The sequence below is a fragment of the Euprymna scolopes genome, chromosome 7 (assembly GCF_053919585.1).
Source record: "Euprymna scolopes isolate OS-2025 chromosome 7, ASM5391958v1, whole genome shotgun sequence".
NCBI classification, from domain to species: domain Eukaryota; kingdom Metazoa; phylum Mollusca; class Cephalopoda; order Sepiida; family Sepiolidae; genus Euprymna; species Euprymna scolopes.
Window position 1 is genome coordinate 52367514 of NC_136488.1, and position 24678 is coordinate 52392191.

The following is a 24678-nucleotide window of genomic DNA, read 5'->3' on the forward strand; positions in this document are numbered from 1 at the left end:
AAATGTTTCCTGGACTCTGAGTATCAACAAGTCTCTCATAATTTCCAGTACTCTCCAACTCTTTCGACAAGCTTTGCAAAAGAATTTGCGTTATCGCAACAGCCGCTTACTATTGGTTTTTCGTTGGCAGCGACTATTCATCTTCGCTGGAATTTGGGTGGCAATAAGTCTTCCCAGGGCCCCAGTCCTCTTTGCACTCATCCAGCGGAGGTCTTGCTAGTGATTTCTCTCCTCGGTCATTCTATACTTTTTGACCCTCATTATTTGGCGTGGTGCACATTTATTGTGACACTTACAAAAAAGAGGGGGGCGGTCTCTTACAATTTTACAGTTTCATGATTCCATTTTATGTTCCTTTCCAATCTCTCCCATTCTTTTTTTTTTTTAGTTTTTCGATCTCGTTCCTAACGCTTCTACTATTAGCGGTGTTATTTTTACTTTCTTCATTTTTCCATATCCCTTTGACCTGTTTGATCTCTCTGCCCAGTTTCGTGTCTTTGCTCCGCTTCTCCGTCTCCTTGATCTTCACTCTGTGGACTGCTGGAACGGCAAAATCTACAATCTGGCAGGACTTTTCCTTCTTGTTAACTATTATGACATCCGATCTTCTTGCTTGGATGGGTTAATCCATTTGTATCTCCATGTCCCATAGGATTTTGTGACTTTAATTTTCCAGTACTGCTGCCGGTTTGTGTTACGGTTTGTCTGTCTGTTCAAGATACAATTGTTTACATAATTGCCAATGTACTACCTTCCTTACTTGATCGTGTCTGTTTTCATATTCTTTTTCGGCTAGTTTGCTGCATTTACTAATTATGTGGTTTATTGTTTCGTCTCCTTGTCCACAGAGTCTGCATTTGCTATTTTCTTGTATCTTGTCGATCCTTGGTTTTATGCGGTTGGTTCTACTTGCGTTATCTTGCGCAGATGTTGTTAGTGATTCAGCCTTCCTGTTTAGGTTTTCTTTTTTTTCCATTTTAAAGTGTTTTCGTTAGTCTCATCTTTTGTCACTTTATGAATCGTCCATGTAGTGGTTTTTCCCCATTTTTCTTCCTTCATCTTATTCCTCGTCTCTTTTTCTATCTTGTTTGTTTCTTCTGTGTCTCTTGTTACAGTAGTTATTTTTTCGGTGTTCTACACTATATATATTTCTAATTCTGTGTTGTTTACACAGTCTTCTATACAGATCAGCTCTTCCTCAGTCTTTCCTTTTAATATATAATCACTCAGTATCATCCTTCGGGTGTAGTGCATTTTACATAGTCATGAGTTTCCTAGTTTCTGGTCAAGATTCCCGAGTTCTTCTTTGGTTCAGCTTATAAACGGGCCAGAGTATCCTATTAGGTACACTACCCACGTGTTTATTCCTTTAATTAGATTTCGAGTATTTAGTTTTGATAAATTTTCTTGTTCTACTGACGTATTCCTTTTCTATTTTTTTCATTTCCGCTGCTTTGATGAAGTCTGCTTCCATCACTCTTAAGTATTCATAACTGTCATGTTCACTTAGTGCCCTCATTTCTAATTATGCAGTATTATACCTTCTGTTATTTCTAGTTTTTCTCTCCTCATGGTAAACAGTGCGCACTCCACATCAAATTCAATTTGGATATCATGGTTAAGATACTGGTCGTGTTTATTAGGGTTTCACGTTCTGTATTTGATTTTGCAAACAGCTTACGGTCATCCATGTACATGGGGTGTTTCATTCTTTCTTCTGCGTTAGTGAATTTGTATCCGGCTCGGCATTTTGTTAGGATGTTGTTAAAGGGCATCATTACTATAATGAACATAAATGGTGATAGGAAATCACCTTGGATGACCTGTTTTTATATTTTGATTCCAGTTACATATTGCCAATCAGCTATCAGTTTAAGTCTCAATGTTCTCATTGCATTTTCTATCAGATTAGGTATATTACATTGTACATTCTCAGGCATTCTATTATCCATGCTTTCTATCATATGTTTTCTTATAGTCTATCCATACCATGGCTAAATTCTTTTTACTACATTTGACCTCCTTCAGAATCTGTTAGTCTATGTATAATAGGCCATGTATTCCTCCTTTTCCATTGTTGGTATCCTTTTTGTTCCTCTTGAAGTAGTCCGTAATTATAAAGGGACTGATAAATGTGTTTTCTCAGTTGTACAGAAAGTATTTTTCACATTGTAATTTAACAGATTATAGGACTGTAGTTTCTGGTGCACGGACTGTACAAAGACGGGAACAAAACAAAAATTAAACAAAAAACAAAACAAAACAAACAAGTATTGTACTTCAAAATTAATTTTCTTTAAGGGCAGTTAGAAGATAGGTCTTACACGGTAGTTCGTAGTCGCTAACAGTCAAGATAGTGGGTGCAGTTTGTTTTTTCTCCCCCGTAGTAATTAGTTTTTCTTTTTCCGTTTTAATTCGTAGTCCTGTTATTTTCAATATATACTATTACACATACACAGATATAAACACACTATACATACATAATACATGATGATTGCAACGTCTTGTCAGACGAGTGCCACTCCCTCAGACATTTATAATCCATGAGCCCAAATGCCTGAGGGAGTATCTATACAAATATGATGTTACAGAGTCTTAGCTTTGTACCACAGCTTAGTCTCTCTCTCGGTTCAAAATGTTGAGATCCAGCAACAAGCAAGAGCAAGATAGCCAGCAACAAATTAAACTGCAGACCAGATTAATGCGGGTAATGGTCTTCCGCTTTATGGTTTTTTAAATCAGAGATAGGAGAACATAATACATACATACATATATACATACGCACATACATATACATAATATTTATATGCATATATATACATATATATTACACACACACAAACACACACACACACACACACACATATATATATATATATATATATATATATATATATATATATATATATATATAGAGTGTCAGGAGATGATGAAAAAATTCCATAAAGTGCTCGATCGTGGATGTGAGAGCTGAAGATACAATATTTATTATGACACTATATATACATATTTCAAAGTCGTACCATTGGTTTCGTTACGCCGAATCAACCATAAGAGGTTGGAAAAAACGGCGTAAGTTCTTCAGCGACAACGAAAAACTGAACCAATGCAAAGTGAACAAACAAAGGAAAAAATGTTAAAAGAGCGTTTAAGACTCAGAGTATCAGAATTAAAAAAAATATAACTATTAAACCGACGTTAATAGATTATGGAGGGAAGAAAGCGCGCGCGCGTCTGTGTGTAAGTGCATGAGTGTGTGTGTGTGTGTAAGTGTGTGTATATATGTGTGAGAGAGAAAGAGAGGGAGAGAGAAAAGAGTGTGTGCGTGTGTTTATGTGTGTATTTGTGCGGCCACGCGTGCGTATATATGTATGTTTAGCGGGTTAGGGGTTGTTATGGAAATCCTCTGAAGGAAAGATACGACAATTAACGGCAACAAATAATGAAAAAAAGCATGACTATATTCATTTAAAATTAATTCAGAATAAAATTAAAATAAAGGCAAAGAAAATATTTCAAATTTAAGGAAATTTAAGTAAAAATAAAAAATAAATAAATAATCAAATAATAAACTTTAAAAGAATTATTAAATTTTAAAATTTATTGTTTTTAAATATAAAAGAATAAATGTGAATGGAGAAGTTTAAGATAATTAAAAATAAAAATTTAACGTAATTTTTAATAACTTATCTAATAGTAAATGATTCAAGAACTATCAATACATATACATGTATAAATATATACGCATACATACATATAAATATATATATATTTGTATATATATACATATATATATATACATATATATACACATACACGCACATACACATGCACATATACATATTATTATTAGTAGTAGGAGTTTTCACACAAGTATGATAAAATACTTCTTTTTATGAGCAACGTGTGGTGTTCCCTGAAGTATGAGTGACAAAAAGTCTTCTAAGATTTCTAGTCCTCTCTATTTGTTCAGATACTATTTGCAACTTAATTTGCATTATCGAAATAACCGTTTACAATTGATTTTTCGCTGTAGAGTCATTAATTTACACTGAAATCTGAGTGGTAATAAGCCCCAACAGAGTCCCATTCCTCTCCGTACTAATCGAGTCGAGGTCTGGTTTGTGCTTTCTCTTCCTGTTTTTTTCTAATTTCCTTGATACTTCGACTATTTGGTGCGGTTACACTTTGGTAATTTCTTTCCCTTTTGTTAATTATTATGACGTCTGGTTAATCTATTTGTATCTCCATATCCCAAATGATTTTATGGTTTTCGTCTTTCTCTAATGTCTCCGGTTTGCATTTAAACCATTTATCAGCATGTTCGACGTGTAGTTCCCAGTGCACTTACTTTCCCCATGTAGTCGTAGGTGTCCTTATATTCATTTTTCAACTAGTTTGGTGCATTCACTAATTATGTTGTTTACCGTTTCGTTTCTTTGCCTACAGAGTCTACATTTACATTGTTTTCTTGTGTGTTTTATTAATTTAAGCTTTAATGTGGTCGGTTCTAATTGTGTTGTTCTGTGTAGCTGTCAGTAACGATTCTGTTTCTCTGTTCATGTGTACTTTTTGTAGCTTGATGTAGGTTTTTGATGGTTCTCTTCTTTTGTTAATCTGATCAATCGTCCGTGTAGCTCTTTCCTTTCCCGATTTTTTCTTGTCTTTTTGTCTCTGGATTCATCATTTTCTGTATTGTTGGTGATGTCTCTTGATACGGTTACAATCTTTTTATGTTATGACTTATCTGCTTTTCCCAGTCTTTTTGTGTCTTCTACAAAGCTTTCTACGTTTATCCGTCCCCTTTCTCCGTCGCTCCTTTTCACATGGAGTCAGCAAGTATCGTCTTTTGGGTGTAACGCATTGTGCATTATCATTAAGTTTCTCGTCATCTGATCAAGGTGTATGTTCTTTTTTAGTTCTGTGAACAGTACAGACTACCTTAAGAGCGATACTGTCCAGGGGTTTATTCCTTTAATTAAATCTCTACTGAGGTTCTTGATCTATTAATTTTAGTCGAATTTCCATAAGTTCGAGCCTCTTTTATAAATTTGTCTGGCTTCATCTACAATTGTTTGTTCAGTTTCTGGGCAGTCATATTTCTTCTTTTAGTTTTCGGAAGCCTCTAGTTCGGCTTTCGTTTGTAGTCTACTTCTTTCTATGTCATTTTGTGTGGCTGTTGTGTTCATTACTGTTTCCTTGTGATTCTTCTGTGTTGGAGACGTGTCTTAAATTAGGCTTACTTACCCGCTTTTCGTCTGTGGTTTTGTTCCCTGAATTAGAAAAGGAGTCAATATTCGTAGGATACCAACAGAGTCCACTCTGTTAACCAACTGCCGATCATAACACTCAGATCTTTCTTCTTAGTCCCACAGCTATATCATTGTCATGTATCATAATTTATACTTAGGTGCATGTGACAACACCGGTCCCAGACTTAGTTTATCTGTAATATTGTCATAGGGATAATATTTATTTCATTTTCATGAAACAAGGTATACTATCACATGTATATAAAAGGAAACTTACAAGAGATAAGTCAGACAAAATAAAAAAAGGAATATTAATATTTACTTAATATAAGTTGCCTACTTTACTTCCGTCTTATAAGAAAATTTGACAATAGGTTCCCCTCACATATTTACATCGAGCTTGTAATATGGGGTGTAATGTTGCGTGATATACAATTCTCTTTCTTCTTAATTTATTTGAGCCATTCTTCTCTGCATTAGTTCTATACTACGATTATTCTATGCATTTCTTTCATCCTCGCACATTTGACTCCTTGTTCTTCGCAGTTGTGTTTCTATTTCTTTGGGCTTTTCTTTTATCCGCCGTAAACTGATCCCGCCTCCTATTTTGTCGTTCTCTGGCTGCCTGTCTTCGCTGCTTTCTTCGTTCGTTGAAGGTAAACAACCACGGTAGGTGAAAATTAATAAAACACACTTCAGCAGGAAATGGGAATCTATAAAGGCCGTGTAATAAGTATCCAGCGTAAAAAATAATTCTCTGTCAGCAATAAAATTTTTTAAATGTGACCAAAGTCCGTGAACCAAATCCAAGATGACCGTAATTGACTGCTCAAAAAACCGTCAACTCGATTACCTAAAAAAAGTGAATTGCTGGAACATCAAATACAAAACGCACGATGCAAAATGAAAACCAAAGGCACACTTTAAGAAACAACTATAAAAATATTTTATTGAAAACTATGTGTTAACAAAAATAATTTATTTATGAAAAAAAAACAACTAGTATTTTACTGATTTATGTTTTTTTTACATTTAATGTTTTTATTAAAATATTTTATGTACTAAAAACTGTTTTTCATGAAACTATTTTAGTTAAAACAACGTGGTAATAAAACTAATTTATTTATAAAAAAGAACTGTCATTTAATATATACATTTTTTAGGTTTAATATTTTATAAAAATATTTTATGTAAAAAAACAGTTTCGGTTCGCTAATAATGTGCCACTTTTTTGTTAGCAAGGTCAAGCCTTTCATGAAGTTCAAGGTTTCATAACATAGACATCTTGGCTTTTGTTTACATGAACATGTAGTAGTAGCAATAATATTTTAATTAACGAAAACACCAACCCCCCTCTCCTCTCTCTCTCGCTCGCTCTCTCAAACAATTACAAAATATAGAACTGTAGTGATGCATCAATTTTTGTCCCAAATATTTTAAATTAGAAAAAAAACTTATAGTGTCAACCGGCCGAGAGATTCGTGTTATCGTTTTTACTACGGAAAAATTATTAAAATAAATTATTTCTTAACAACTTTTGCATTTAGCAGAAAGATAAAACCCTAAATTTTATAGAATTGAAAACAAATATAGCGGTGAGAACACGCTAATCGAATGCCGCCCTGGAGCGTTCGTAAATGTGTATTCCAAAATTAATGTATATTCCGGAAGTATATTTCAACCAATGAAATTTGCCGGTGAGCGTGACACACAAAAGAACACACACGTATTAATATATAGATAATAATAATAATAATAATAATAATAATAACAATAATAATAATAATGATAATAATAATAATAATAATAATAATAATAATAATAATAATAAATTGTCGATATATCCCCTTTGGGTCTGTTGTTTCCCCTGTGTGGGGAGCGAAAAGATAAATAAATGCATTTTTTGGCAATTTAATAGGTATGGCTACAAATAGTTCTGTTGACCCCCACATTACAAGCTCGATGTAAATATGTGAGGGGAACCTATTGTCAATTTTTCTTATAAGAAGGAAGTAAAATAGCAAAGTTATATTAAGTAAATATTAATATTCCTTTTTATATTTTGTCTGACTTATCTGTTATAATTTTAAGAGAACGGTTGCGAACAAGAAGCTATGCAATGGAAGAAGAAGAAAAAAAGAGCAACGAAGCATCAACAGACAACAGATGAGAGTTAGAAGAAATTATTGGACTAAGGAGAACGATTGATGAACCTTGAAAATAGGAGAACTAGAAATAACATAGGAAGAAATAATGCAGATAATGTTCAATTTATAAATCCTGATAGATCCTATATTAGGCCAATGAATGTTATTTGTGAACACTGCGAGGCTCTCCGATTCTAGGGAGAGTCTCTGAATTGCTGTCATAATGGAAAAGTTTCACTTGGGCCCCTGGAAGAATATCCGATCATTCTAAAGGAATTGTTTGAAGGAAATAAAAGAGATTTAACCAACTTGACGCAATGATTTACCCTCTTCTTTTTCCTTATGGTGAATTTGGAAGGCATGTAAACATTCCTTGTGTAGAAAATAGGCAAACCAGAGTTCGTAACAAGGTTTTCATGCAGGAATTTTATGCATATCGCTTATCGATAAGAGGTGGGTTAAGTGTAATACACAGTGGTGGAAAACTATTTCAGCAATATATATCTGATGCTTATGTTAAAGTGGAAGGTTGTTGTTTGAAATTCATTGCAGAAAATCAAGCAGAACTAAGAGTTGCAATGTATTCAGGCTTGATGGATCACCTTGCAAGAAATATTAAAAGTGAAGATTCCGGAATACTTGTCATTTTACCATCGTCCATCACAGGGAGCCCACGAAATATGCAACAATACTATCAAGATGCAATGGTAATAGTTTGCAAATATGGAAGGCCTAATTTATTTAAAACATATACTTGCAATCTAAAATGCTTAGAAGTAATCGAAAACTTACAGCCGCATGGAAATGCACAGAACAGACCTGATTTCTTGGCATGAGTTTTTAAAAAAACATATCAATGAATTAATAATTGGCATAAAGGACAGACATGTACTTGGAATAGCTATTGCTGCGATACATGTAATTGAATTTCACAAACGAGGTCTCCCACATTGTCACATGCTAATCATGATGCGTGCAAAAGATAACATTAGAACTAAAGAACAAATTGATAATATTGTTCCAGCTGAATTACCATCAGAACATGATCCAGAATTTAGACAATTAGGGAAAAAGCTCATGATTCATGGACCCTGTGGTGCATTTAATCCCAAATAAATCTGTATGGTAGAGTGTCAGAAGAAATTTCTTATGTCGTATCATTACAAATGTTTCTGGATATCCTCTATAAAGACGCGGAAATAATGGAGATTCTGTTAGAGTGGGGTTCCATGAGGTTGGCTGCAGGGTTGTAGTACCATATAATAAATATTTACTCAGAAAATATGGTGCTCACATTAATGTAGAAGTGTGTATCTCGGTAAAAAGTGTTAAATATCTTTTCAAATATGTCTATAAAGGACATGATTGCGCAATGATGGAAATAAATACAAATAACAATGAAACTAATGAACATGAATATAATGAAATTAAGCAAATATTTCGTGTAGATACGTATCTCCGCCTGAAGCATTTTGGCGTTTGTTAGAATATAAATGTATGGTCAGTCACACACAGTTTATCGACTGGCCGTCCATTTACCTGATGAACAACAAGTTTGTTATAGGCCAGGTGAACAAAGACAAGCTTCTGCCCGTGCAGAAGGACACGACACGCAATTAACTGCATGTTTCAAACGTAACCAAAGTGACATGGATGCAAGAGACCACCGTTATATTGATATCCCTGAATATTATGTATTCAACAAGCAAAGCAGCACCTGGACCAGAAGACAACGTATCCGCCAGATCGTAACAAGAATGCACTCTGCCAGTCCTAGAAATGCTGATAAATTCTTTTTAAGGATGCTTCTTCATGTACCAGGTGCAACTTCTTTTGATGACTTGAAAACTGTAGGAGGTGAATAATTGCCGACCTTTAAGGATTCCTGTATTCGATTACAACTGCTTGAAGATGACAACGAACTACAAATGGCTTTAAGTTAGGCAGCTCTATATCAAATGCCACGACAGCGACTTAACATGTTTGCAATGATTTGTTTATTCAATACACCACAAAATGCTTTACAATCAACTCTGGAATGATAACAAACACCTTATGATATAGGACCTTTTACGCCAATATAATAATAATAATAATAATAATAATAATAATAATAATAATAATAATAATAATGCATAAAATATCGCTCTGCAGCACATAAACATGATTCTGAATGAAAATGGGATGAATAGTGCGATGCTTGGTCTGCCAGAACCAATTAATGACTATCCTGTCATTCAATATGTAGAAGAAATTCAAGAAGTTAATCCTGGTGTACTAAATATTGAGCAAAGAAATGTATTTGATAGCGTCATTAACGCTGTAAGTGTAATAGATATAGGATTAGATACTAAGCACCGACTGTTTTATGTGGATGCACCCGGCAGTTCTGGTAAAACTTTTCTATCCAATACGATTTATGGTTATCTGATTGCTCGAAATGTGGCTGTGAGTACTTCTGTTTGGACAGGTATTGCAGCAACTCTATTGAAAAATCTTCAAATTTCATTTTCTTTGGACTGAGGCAATGCCATGCATAATTCTGACCAAGCAAATATTCTCAGGCAGGTAAAAGTTTTCATTATTGATGAGGTGTCAATGATCCCTCGATATGCATTGGATGTCATTCATAATTGTTTATAGGATATTATGAATAATAATAGCATATTTGGTGGTAAAGTCATCGTATTAGGAGGAGACTTCAGGCAAATTCTGCCTGTGGTTCCTAGAGATCCACCTGCTGCAATATTGGATGTATGTCTAAAGAAGTCTCAAATGTGGCACCATTTTTATAAACTGAAGCTCTCTTAGAATATGAGGACTAATGAAAACGAACAAGTTTTCTCACAATGGCTATTACTAATTGCAAATGGTTGAGTTCATAGTTCACTTGATATTGTTTTGTCGTGACACGGTCGATATTCCAGAACAATGTGTATGCGATGATTCTTTAATATAAGATATATTTGATAATTGCACACAAGACGAAATGAAAAGTAGAGGTATTTGGCCATAAAAAATGTAGATTGGTAGGAAGTTAATGAAGATATTCTACGAAGACTACCAACTGAGAGAAAAACATATCTAAGTACAGATTCAGTATCAGCAGGCAATGAAATGGAAGCCAATAATTATCCGATGGAATTCATAAATTCATTGACGCCTTCGGGGGATGCCTTCTCATTGTCTCAAAGTTAGATCTATTATTATGCTGCTTCGCAACCTGTCGATTTCGCAAGAACTATGCAATGGATCACGTTTAGACATATTGGAGCTTCATAAGTGGATTTAATACTCAGTCACGAGTTTTAATTCCACAGTGACGCAAATATTCCATTTGTTTTGCACAGGACTCAATTTCGCGTCCGCCTATCATATTCAATGACTATTAATAAAGCTCAAGGACAGACGTTCGATAAAGTTGGGATCTACCTACTACAACCTTGCTTTACTCATGGACAACTTTATGTAGCCTTCTCACAAGCAAGGTCTATGAACAGTGTAAAAGTGAAAAATTGTCCTTATAATAAATCTACGCATGGCCAGAGAAGAGGAACAACCTTCCCTAGAAATATTGTTTATAGTTATAGTTATAGTTTTGTGAATTATTTTATGTATTCTTCATTTTTGAAATTATATATTCAACTCAAATCTTATCATATTTTATCGAACCATGTACAAGTTAGGAACAAGATAATTAGTATTTAAAATATAATTTCATGTAATTTACACGGATTCTGCTTCCATATATTCTATATATCAATACGATAGTCTTATTTAGTGTGCCGTTTAATTCTTATCTATCTTTCTTTTAAAGTAACTATGTATCTTTGACAGATCAATTAAACGATTCACTTTGCAAACATTTTCCAAGATTAAACACTGCCTGTTTACTGTTTCAAATAGGCTATTTTATTTCATAATAAAAAAGAGGGCACGTTGATAGTATTTTTTTTTTTTAAAATATGTGCAAGTGATTTGACATTGGTTCATAATAGTCGTTATTGGTTTTATTTAATTTTCTATTTTCTTATTTTTTAATAAAAAGAAATAATTCTATTATTTGTCTATCGAAACAACATAAAATTAATTTCGTTAAAAATGTAATTATTTCTTTGTTTTTTTATTCACACTTTACTTTGCATATTCTTATAACAAATGTTCTCAATTTTTATTAAGACATAAAAATAGTTTAATCGATTTTAAAACATTAAAAATATTAAATATGAGTGTGAAAAAGTGTCCATTGATTTTTTGGGGAAATTTCACGTTCGAATGATAATTCTAGATATTGTTTTATATTATTTTGTTTTTATTCTATTGAATGCCAAAGGTGTTAAAGAATAATTGATCTTAATTGTTATTCTGTATTTAAAAAACAACACAATTCTATCGAATATATATATATATATATATATATATATATATATATATATATATACATACATTATTGTTATGTTTGCAGGTTCAACCAAATAACGTATAAGGCAATACAAATGAAGACTCAACAAACAAAGTTAGATCAATAAGAAGTGTGTTAGGAAAAGTATATTTACAGTATATTTACATATTGGTTTTCAGGTAAGAGAGTCTTGGCTGGAGAACATATCTGCTCTCGGCTCGGCCTTCGATGGCTTCTGGTTAACACACACTCAGACTAACAGAGTCTTGTTATTTATGTGTAATATTATCCACATATGTAAATGAGTGGGTGCCACCACAACAATTATAAAAGTAATTGGAATACTGAACCTGATACTACACACAGAAATTTATGTTAAAGTAATGGTTGCCTAATCCATTACAGTGTTAATGTTTTTATGTATTAATTGCGAAAAGCTGCTGAAAAAGTTTATGATTTAATCAGTACTTTATTTCAAGTATATTTTTAACAGTGGGGTGGGGGATATGAAGTCAGTCCCGTAAATAACTGAAATCGTTTACGCACTAAACATTACATTATTTCATTATAATTTTGATAATATATAAAAGTTTTTATTTTAGTAACGTCTGGCGATAATGTGGGTTCAAATTATGAAAAAATATAGTCGAAATTAGTAACATATTCAAGAATTATGAAAAATGATGAAATGTGAGTTTTATTGATTAATGTGTTTGTAATGAAATCATCAGCCCAGACAATGTATCAACGTAAGGGGAGGGTGATATAATTTTAACAAAAGGACTGGAATAATATGATGGCATCTTCATTCATGCTGAATGCCCATAGAATGTCCAGCAACAATATATTACATATAAAAGATTCCGGTGTGGAATTTCCACATGTCTCGCTATAATAATAATAATAATAATAATAATAATAATAATAATAATAATAATAATTTTCTAATGGAAATGGAAAACTAGATGGCTCTGTGTGGTTTGAGTTGTCCCCCTTTGCAAATTGGCTGTTTGGAGAAATGAAAAACTAGATGGCTCTGTGTGGTTTGAGTTGTCCCCCTTTGCAAATTGGCTGTTTGGAGAAATGGAAAACTAGGTGGCTCTGGTTGATAGTCAATTTGCATAAGTGGAGAAATGGGCAGCATATAAACGGTACTTTTTTAAGCAGGGGGAAGAGCGCCGAGAGTGAAACGACGGTTCGAAGAAGTGACGGCGAATACTTTTTGTGACGGTGAATTAATTTTGGACGTTGAAGAGCTCGACCTTTTGGAAGGAACAGCTGTGTCTTATGTATATATATATATATATATATTTTACATTTCTTTTTTTTCTACTTCACTACAAGCTATTTCGGCGAGAACTATGGAAGCAAAGAGGATCAGCAGTGAAATGCTTAAGACGTTCTCTGGAGAGGGAGATGTTATAGAAGTCACGTGTTACCGCTGTGGGGAAGTCGGCCACATCAGCAGAGTCTGTTCCCAGGGAAGCCACTGCGCCGGTGGCTACCCCACTTATTCGATGAAGGCGCTTCAGGGTATGTCACCACAAGTAGAGGTGACTCTAAATGGATGAAGCCCTTGTCGACACGGGCTGTACTTCAACAATTGTTACCAAAGACATGGTTGATACATGCAATGGAACCAGCAGCATTACGGCAGTTGACTGCAGAGACGTGAAGTGCAATGGCACAAGTATCGTTCGGTTGATGGTACGTGGGATGTCACTAACAATCCAGGCTATTGTTATTAACAAAATTGTCACGGGTGTCGATGTGGTGCTAGGGATGGACGCAATTGCTCGACTAGGGGGCGTTACAGTATATAGGAACTCCGTGAGATTTGGAGGACATCAAATGGCTGCAGGTGTGCAATTCGAAAAAGGTGTCACAGGAACGGCTGGGTTAGACAAAAGTTGCACGATAGAGGACCAAGATTTCTCTGCACACTTTGATGGTGAGAAATGGACAGTCAAGTGAGCATGGAAGGGAGAACCTCCCATACTGAACAACAGAGTGGAATGCTACGAGCATACGTTGCGAGGAGGCACAAGAGTTGAATTTGAGAAGGAGGTGGACCGATGGATCTCAGAGGGGATTTTAAGACCATGGACGGAGAAGGTGGAAGGTGTGCTGCCGTTAATGGCGGTTGTTCAGCCCACAAAACAAAGTTCGGCCAGTACTGGACTTCAGGGAGCTGAACGTACACGTTGCGTGTCACACGGGAGGCGATGTGATGGACGTGTACGGAGAGACCATGCGAGAGTGGAGGCAGATTCAGAAGGCTGCGACGATTGTGGATTTAAAATCTGCATACCTACAGATTCACATTTCACAGGAATTCTGGAAATACCAGCTGGTCAGATACAAGGGCCGAACGTACTGCCTGACTAGGTTGGGTTTTGGCCTGAATTCTGCACCAAAAATCATGGCAGCGATCCTCAAAACGGTGCTAAGCAAGGAGGACGCAGTCAGAAGAGCCACCAATTCCTACATTGATGATATTTTGGTGGATGAGACGGTAACAACTGCAGAGTACGTAGTAAAACACCTCAACAGCTTTGGGCTAATTGCAAAACGCCCGGAATCGTTGCAGGGAGGAGCTGTGTTAGGGCTCCAACTAAGAAAGGACCCGATAGGACGGTTAGTGTACCGGAGGGGAAATGAGATCCCGGAGGTGTCGGAAAAATTGAGCAGGCGAGAACTCTTCTCAATATGCGGAAGACTGGTGGACCATTACCCTATTGCAGGATGGCTAGGGACTGCATGTAGTTATATCAAAAGGCTAGCTAGTGGGAGGATGGAGTTGATAAAGAGACTGTGGACATTATGAGAGAGATTATTGCAGAGGTGAAGAGGGAGGATCCAGTGAGAGGTGCTTGGCATATACCCAACAGTGCAGAAGGTGTTGTGTGGTTTGATGCAAGCTGTATAGCAGTGGGGGACACCTTGGAGATAGGTGGTGTTACTGCAGAAGATGCCTCTTGGTTGCGGAAGAAGGACGATGTGGCTCACATAAATGTGGCGGAACTGGATGCGGTTATGAAGGGCATCAACTTAGCCTTGAAATGGGGGTTACAGAATGTTGAGGTGAAGACCGACTCAGCCACTGTGTTCTCTTGGATCCAGTTCGAAGCTACAGGAAAAAGGAGGGTGAAGACGAAAGGCGCTGCCGAGATGCTAGTAAAGCGTCGATTGATGATGTTAAGGGAGCTGATTAGGGAATTTGATCTTCAACTTAGGGTCACTATCGTTCCTTCAGCGAAGAACAGAGCAGATGTGATGGTGAGGGTGTGGAAGACCTGGCTAAAGGCGCTGAATGAGGCGGCTGTTGCAATATGTTGTTTGAATGAAGAAACTCTGAAGGATTTGCATGACATGCACCATTTTGGAGTGGATAGAACCTTGTTCTTGGCCAGGAAGATGGACCCCAGAATCACAAAGGAGGCCGTTAGGACAGTGGTTGAGAGATGCAGCCGGTGTCAATCAATTGACCCTGCGCCGAATATACACGAAGCTGGTGAGGTTCAGGTGGCAGAGAACTGGAGCAGGTTGGCGATAGACGTAACGCACTATCGACAGAGGTCGTATCTGTCAATGGTCGACTGTGGACCAGGCAGAGTAGCCATTTGGAGGGAAATCAAGGCGAAAAATGCAGGTGAAACTGCAAAGGTCTTGGAAGAGGTGTTTTTGGAGAGAGATCCAGTGACGAAAGTGCTAATGGACAATGGAACTGCCTTTCGCTCAGCTGCCATGGAGAATGTTTTGGATAAGTGGGGAGTGCGGCGCTATTTCAGGGCTGTATATAGACCAGGCGGAAACGGAATTCTGGAGCGGCATCACAGGACCATTAAGGCTATAGCTGAAAGGAGCCAGATTTCGCCGCCAGAAGTTGTCTTCTGGTATAATATGGTTCCAAAGTCAAGGCAAAAAGTGGAGTCAGTGCCGCAGAGGGAAGTCTTCAAGTACGAGTGGCGGCATCCCCGAACTGCACAGGTACCGGCGGAGGAAGGCGCGAAGCTAGCGACTGTGCGAGTGGGAGAGGAAGTGTGGATCAAACCGCCTGATGCTCGCTGTACCACACGCTGGGAGAGGGGCATTGTGACAAGTGTCAGTCCCCGTACAATGTATCTATCGACGGCATCCCTCGACACATCCTTGATGTGCGGCCGGTAGTGGTGTCATCAGAGGAAGACAGCGACATCGAGCCAAGTAGCGACGTTCACGAAGAGGCTCCGCGGAGATCGCAACGAGAGAGACGGCCGCCATGTTTGTCGAGCGCCACGTGATGGGTTGACATGTGATGATCGTGTAGATCAAGGGGCGTGTGGTTTGAGTTGCCCCCCTTTGCAAATTGGCTGTTTGGAGAAATGGAAAACTAGGTGGCTCTGGTTGATAGCCAATTTGCATAAGTGGAGAAATGGGCAGCATATAAACGGTACTTTGTTAAGCAGGGGGAAGAGCGCAGAGAGTGAAACGACGGTTGGAAGAAGTGACGGCGAATACTTTTTGTGACAGTGAATTATTTATGGACGTTGAAGAGCTCGACCTTTTGGAAGGAACAGCTGTGTCTTATATATATTTTTTTAAATTTCTTTTTTTTTCTACTTCACTACATTATTATTGTACACAGTTGGAGTTTGCAAGATATCATCGAAAATTTCTCCGTCAACAAGGTGTGGTGTTCCTTGGAGTATAGATGACAACAAATCTTTTTAGATTTCTAATACTTTCCATTTTTTTTAAATTTTAATATCACATACACACACAACACACGTATAGTTCAACGCCTTATATAAAACATATGTTAATTTGGTCTCGATATTACACTAGCGCCGATGATTGGTTTTCTCTAGAATTTAATGGACAATAGTCATCCGCGAGAGTCGAGTCTTTAACATCCGCAACTATAAGAGATTCGATCATTTTCCTGCTCGGTGTTTCCATCATTCCTAACTTACTCCGAATATTTCTTTTTAATATCAGCTACAGCTGTGGCAGACATTCAAGTTATTCTTTCATTTAAGTAATATCCTTAAGTTCTATCTGGTCTCCAACTTCGTTTTTTTTTGTTGTATATTTTCAAAATTAACTCTGTCTAGTTAGCATTCATATGTCATGTGAGATTATTTCAGAAGAATGTTCTGAAGATATAAACTACTTCCATTTATGTCCTTTGTTGTATAGTTTTGATAGTCCTAATTTATTTTAGTTTTCGTCCTATTCACATATTTTACAGAAAGATTCTTCTTAATTACTGGTATTATTATAAATTTTCAATATTTATATCTGTATTTGTATATATATATATATATATATATATATATATATATATATATATATATATATATATATATATATAATTCCTACTATGTTCCGTTATAGCAACATTAGTATTTACGTACATAGTAAAACCAGCAGATATTGTTAAATCATTTTTTATATTTATCCGGGCAATATTGAAACGCAGGGCATGCTAGTATATATAATCGAGATATAGAGATATAATATCGCGATAAAATATTTACACGCGGCTACTGAAAGTTTAATGTGTTCAGTACACGATCTTTATCCAAGATTCCCTGCTGAATACTTGCGTGACTTTTGATGTTTATTATCTTTGATAATTTATTTGACTTATATGATTGGAGCTCTACTTTTAAAATCGTCAAATGATAGGCATTAGTCTCATAACTCATGTAGAATATCTTCATTAAAATCATTTAATATGCGGAGATGTCAAATCTGAAAAATCTTTTTTTTATTGGAAGAAAGCCAAAAACGAATCAACGTAATTCATATTAGAGACTTTTGTCAGTTTAAAGTACATTGATTCCGTAACATATATAGACTTGATCGACAAAAGAATAGAGGCTTAATAGAACAAACGCGGGTTAGAAATAGTAGGTCACATGTTTATATATTTTGGAAGAGGGGGGGGGCTTAACTTCGCAGGTAAAAACTTTCAATGACCAAACAAAAATATTGGATATAAAAAAATAGGAATACTCAAATAAAGTTTGCCTGAGAATTGTCCAGAAAATCTTGGAACGCACGCTTCTTAAATCATTTAAGATTTTTCCAGAAGATCACATTTATCAATCGGAACTTTGTCCGTGTGTTTGTGTGTGTGTGTGTTAGTTTCCTATGGACTCGAAAACAGATGAGCCGATTTTTATGAAATTTCACACGTTACTTTATGTGTCTGGCAGTTTTCTTAAATTTTGCTTCTGAATGTCTTTGATAAGTATTGGTAATCGAATTTATCCGATGATAGAAGTTATAGATGATTTTGATCAAAATTAACATAGTCTAACAGCAAGTGCGTGTGAGAAGTTTTATTACCACACAAGCCGAAGGGCTGGGCATATAAACTGGACAATTGGTTCTTTAATATGAGAAGGGCGAGTTCGAAATAAATGTTTCTATTTAGAGCACAAGTGAAGCATGATACTTGACTTTTAAATGTTACATTTAAAAAAGTCATTATATATAAAAATAATTTTATAAAAACGACAGTAGCAATCTAGACTATAATGTATTGTGGACTAAGTGGCTGCGGGAAAGCATGGGGATCCACTTCCTAGTTTACCGCGGTAGGTTCACAACAAAAGCAGACAATCGATTTGATTGAAAAATGAGCGATTTTACCGATTTCGATGATAAAAATATGGGAGCGAAAAATTCGTTGGTCACCATTCAACTCCGGGCGACATAGGGTCTCGCTTCTAGTCATAGATATTTGCAAAAATTAATCACAAATCTCATGAGCAAAACTAACTATCCATATGACGGGGAATTTGATTGACGAGGTCGAACTTTATTAACTATTTTGGATCGTTGGCATCAAGCGCATGTGATCCCCGTGTATCATTACCGCAAGGTAACATACAAGGTTGAGAAACTGGCGCGGTGTATCCTTCTCTCGAGAGTAGATGGGCCGTGGTAGGTAACCCATTTCGTGATGGCGTCACAATAAAAAATACCCTTGATAACTCTAGCGAAGAATCAAGTATTCAGATACGAACAAGATTTGAATTACACTACAAACTTGTGTAGTAGCGAATTCAATCCCTGCTGCGGCTGCATGTTAAGTTAGGGGTTTACGCTTCATCGCCGCGATGCTGCTTACTTGTTCCTGTTTTACTTTTCTTCCTTTTAAGATTGTAATGCTGGGTATGAGGCAGCCAAATCAGCTGACAACATTGCCCTGCTTTTTATTGAAACCAACCGAGAGCTCTTTTTAGTATCCTCACGTTTCCTTTAAGTGCAATTGTCTGGATCCCTTTTGCACTAGGTTTACCAGGAATATTAGTTAGGTAGGACTTCAGGTTATTCTTCATGAGCCCTGCGGCACCTATAATAACTGGCATGATCGATATCTCTTAAGATTCCAGTTTAAAGGAATGTGCTAAGAAACCCCTCGACTTACATACCCACGACAAACCAGTCTAGCCACAAAATCCCAACTCAACAATGTAGATGTCCATAAATGTCGAAAAGCCTATTAATCTAACTTCTTCTCACGGACTCTAGAATTCTATTTCTGTTACCTGCTTCTCTGATGTATTGACATGCGGAAGTAAAAATGTAATGGGAACTTACATCACGCTCATCTTCCTGCATAGTAGTCCCCTGTATATATGGTTCGAAAATAGTAGCACTTTACATTACAGTAGCAACATGGCTTGTTTTGGTTGAACATGAGAGAAACATTCTATTTCTTTGGGGGAAGAGGTGCAAGCCTAGTTCATTTAACACTTAGCCGTCTTAAACGAGATATGACTGAGTTACTCATGGGGGACACGCTTGGCAGCAATATGCAGATATCCAGAAATGTTATAAGCAGGACCCGTCGTCTGTTAGTTGTCTCTGCTTCAGAGTGTGTCAAGCAAAGACACGTCATGCCCGATTTCGCAAATCAATGAAGTGAATTTGACAATATTTTTTAGTAAGATTTCTTTAACTGTTGCGAGCAAAAGCTTCCCGGACTTTGTGGTTTTCTAACATTTAACAAAAACATTCGTGTTTTGATTCTATAATGTGATTAATTAAACATTCTTCTATTCTATTGTATCACATCAACATCGCCTCGATATGTAACACAAATATTTCCATAATCTAAGAAGTGTATTATAATTTTGTCGGGTCAAATTATAAGCCACAGGGGAAACAACAAAACAAAAATCCCTAAGCAAAATTCATCCCAAAGCAGCAAAACCAAAGCTTACCTGCACAAAAAATGTAAATATATATAAATGTAGATAAATTTGGGCATATTACATTAGTTTGAACCTATAGCTTTTTTTTTAATTGTCATAAATTTTAATCAGAGAATATTATTATAATTTTCCAAAAGTCTACAAATTTTCATGCAGTTTTGTTTCACACACACAAAGATATGAGCATTTCAAGATTCAATTCGGCTACGAGTGTGTGTGTGTATATATATATATATATATATATATATATATATACTCGTATCTAAATTGAATAATAAAATGTTCATATCTTTGGTTGTATCAAATACACACACACACATATACATATATAATACCTGTGTTTCATTACACCATTTTGAACACAATTGAATTCAAAATGATGTAATAGAAACATATTAAACGTATTTGCAGCTTCTCTTCCGTTTTTCGAATTTTAGTCATATCAAATCACACTTTATTTCCTTTTGACTGATTGATGGTTGCAATTTCTTCTGATGAGTTAATAGCATAATAGATTCGTTGAGTGATATAATAATGGAGTGATTGATTTTGCGCTACGAAACAGATACTGCCGAGAATTGTAAATGTCAACTGAATTAAAGGAATAAATTATAAGATGGTCAATATCATGAATTTTGGAATATAGCTTTTTGCCATTTATTAACTATGTTGCTCTGTAATTACATTGAGCTTCTTAAATAAGGATTAGTATATATTATTCCCATAAAACCTATAGCATTGATGGAGCGGAGACTTAAACTTGCTGCTATGGTTTTAAATGTTCTGAAATAACAGCTAGGCGTGACTTAATTCTAAATATTTCTCGTATGTTATATTTCTTTAATGTTTGAAATAGGGTAGGATTATTAATATTGCTAATATCAAATGATTCTTATACACTGTAAAATTGATTTTATGTGCTAAAATAAAAGAGGGGCGATAAGACGCATGAGAAATATTAAGAATCAAGTCTCCTCTCTCTGTTTTTTCAGATCATTTGAAACACTAGCAGCAAGTTTTAGTCCCTTTCATCAAGGCCAGATGTTTGGGGGAAATATCAGATACTTTGTAATTCATATATGAAACTAGAAAAACAAATGACTGATAAACTTTTTATGGCTGGGAGAAATGCTAAAAATAAGCTCTAGATGATGGATGATCCCCTTAATGTGCGACTTTAAGGGCAAATGCCACATAGCCTACTGCATAAGTCAGCTCATAAACGTTCCTACGAGCCTTCATTTGTTAAAGTTTGATACATAGTTGCTAAGTCAGTTCAGTCTACAGACTTGAAATTAGATGTACAGGGTATTGAGATTTAGAAAAATCTTTTTGATCAGTTTTCGACTAGAAATTTGTCTGTTAAGGCGTCAAAGTTCAACGATTTGACCTCTGAGAACTCTACAAAACTCCTCCAACAATTTTGAGTCTAAACACGTGAAATTTTAGATATAGGTACCTTGGACACGGATCTAACTAAATAACTTTATTTGAGCCCAAAACAATAAATGTTAAGGGGTCATAATTGGGGTCAAAGTTTTAAAAAATTGATCTCTGCGATCTGTACTTAACATTTTAAATTTGACATAAAGGGCATTCAGAGATAGGGCAAGCGTATTAATCGGTGTTGGTCGAAAAGTTTTAATTACCAATATATACATGTGTGTATGTATGCATGTTTGCATGTCTGCCTAAAAACTTTCGAGAGAGGCAACGGATTTTCACAAGATCAGTATCGTTTTGAAGCTCGATCCTTCGGACGACAATATCGAAAAATTGGCTAAAAACATTAATTTCTTCATCCTAAACCAGGCACTTTTCTACAATGAGTGCCCGCTTTTTTCACCGATATTTTTGAAAGTCATCCCCACATTTCGATTGTTAAGCCTTAATCTAAACTTACGGCATTTCCGGTTTGGCGGTTGTCGTAACAGCAAAGACGTCACGTTTTATTCACGTTCTTTTCCTCTTTCGTGGTACGGATTCGAGCCTGCGTTTCTACTACCACTTTTTTTTGATAAAAAAACACCTCCAAACACCCGGGCAACGCCGGGCCCCTATGCTAGTATATATATATATATATATATATATATATATATATATATGTATTAACATTTGCTTGAATAAAATAAATGCTGTCTAAACATACCAATTACATATTACACGATCCATCAGCTCAACAGGAAACTAATGATTTGAATTCAAGAATTGATTTAATTAAAAGGCGAACTAACAGCGTTCAATGAATTCATTGTTAAACATACAACCAAACTACATGAACTTTTTAAGTTAAAAGACCCCATTATCAATGACCGAATACGCTGAATTCCAGTAGCAACTTACTGATATCACCTCTAATAATGAATACTCGTACCGACTGATGGTACCAAAACATTAAACTCTATATAATGGATCTATCATATAACCAAATAGTATACACCCTGTATTAATCTTTCTAACTATAACTGAACAACAAAGGAATTATTAAATCTTTGACCTAATTGCCATCTTACACAGCAATTTAATTATCCAAACAAAAAAGCTGAGATAATTCTATGAAGGCATTACTAAACTAGAAAAAGAAAGCAAAACCATTACTCATTCTGGCTTACGTGATATTCTAAAAGCGTAGGCCATATGTAAAACTTAATTTGATAAAAGCAACAACATAATTCAATATTTACTTCCGATCTAAAACATTCTGCTAAAGAATTCGGTAACCACCCTAATATAGTTATAAAAAGCCGATAAAAGAAATATCTTCGTTGTGTTTAATAAATCTGATTATAATGTAAAACTTCTAAACATTATTAATGGTCAGAGGAAATAAAAAAAATGATAAAATCCTATATATTTATTACAACCGCAGATTAACAAACTAATTACAGTAAATAACGAACAAAATAATAGGAGACTATAAACATGGCTACATATATGAGATGATCAAGACGCACAAAACTAATTCTCCTCTCCGCCCTATCATATCCACGATTTCTACTCTCATGTTTCTTCTAACAAAAAGCATAAACAAACATATTACCTCGTATATTTCAAACAAATATAATGTTTAGTCCACACATGAACTAATGCAAAAACTGAAAAACCATGCAATCGGAAAAGAAATTCATTGCTTGTCTCGATGTAGCCAATTTATTTACCAGTGCATATGTCGCAGAAACAATTGATATAATTATTAACAACATTTACAATAGCCTGTCACTCCATCCGCTTAAAATTAATAAAAATGTTTAAAAATATTATTAATCTGTACTACATAAGTAAGCTTCTATGATCCCAACGGAAACATATATACCCAAATAGATGAAGTTGCAATGGGATCAGTCCTCGGGCCAAACCTAGACAAGGTTCAAAAGAGAGTCGCTAATCTAATAGGCCCTGAACTGGCATCTAATCTTCAGCCTTTGTCCCATCGACGAAACGTTGCATCCCTCTGCCTGTTCTACAAGTATTTTAATTAGATTAGTGAATCTCTTGACAAAGGGTTCCCTTTTAGGGCAATTGCTCTTGACATATCAAAGGCCTTCGACAAGGTATGGCATAAGGGCATACTTCACAAGATTTCCAGCTACGGTATAACTGGAAATGTTTTCTCAATCATTAAATCATTTCTCTCCGATAGGCTCATAAGAGTAGTGGTCGATGGACAAAAATCAGAAGCCTGCAGTATTAATTCTGGAGTCCCTCAAGGGTCAATCATGGGCCCAACTCTCTTCCTGATCTACATAAATGACCTCCCTAAACACATACTTAAATCATTCGTTGACATCTATGCTGATGACAGGACCATCTACGGCAACACATCAAAGGCTGTAAATGACAAAGTTCTCTCTGATTCTCTCTCCTCTGATCTCGAGCGCGTGGTTCTGTGGGGAAGATGTGGCTGGTTACCTTTAATGCATCCAAAACCAAACTGCTATCCTTACATCATCAACGCTCTAATCCCCATCTGGCATCAATTGGGATGGATGGTTCTCGTCTGGGAAAGGCCCCGTGTTTTGACAAGCTTCTGGGTTTGACCTTTACTCCTGATCTGAAATGGAACACGCACATCAAGTCTGTTGCCAAGGTCGCTAAAAAGATGGTGGGATCTTTCTATCACTGAAGAAGATATCTCACTACTGATGCAATTCTCTATCTATATAAAAGCCAAGTACGTCCAAGGATGGAATACTGCTGCCATATCTGGGCAGAAGCTGCTAAAAACAGCCTATCCTGCCTGTACATAGTACAAAATAGACTTCGTGGCTTAATGGGGGATGCCCTTTCCTCTACCCTGCAACCTCTCTCCCACAGAAGAGACGTTGTGAGCCTATTCTTGTTTTATCGTTATTTCCAAAACAGGTGCTCGTCTGAACTCTAATCTATGGTCCCCCTCGCCAATCACCCGTCTAGCTGAATCCACTGTGAAAAATTTCCCCCACTCTTGATCTGTGCTTAAATCAAAACGTGGATTCCATGAACAAAGCTTCTTTCTTAGAAGTGCACGCCTGTGAAACTCTGTTCCGTCTGCCTGCTTCCCACCTGACTACAACTTGGTGTCTTCAAGTCCAACGTTAACAAATTCCTAATGAACCACCCTCTTAAGTAAACACTTTATCAAATCTCCACACTAACGTAATGTACTTGCAATAACCCTTATT

General features: G+C 36.0%; 1 protein-coding gene across 1 annotated transcript; it reads left to right on the plus strand.

The window, feature by feature from the left end:
* Positions 1-8892: 8892 nt before the first annotated feature.
* Positions 8893-9264, plus strand: LOC145280271 (uncharacterized). The gene has a single exon (XM_080132044.1). It carries the CDS (start codon positions 8893-8895, stop codon positions 9262-9264), a length of 372 nt encoding a protein of 123 aa, XP_079988170.1.
* The last annotated feature ends 15414 nt before the right edge of the window (positions 9265-24678 follow it).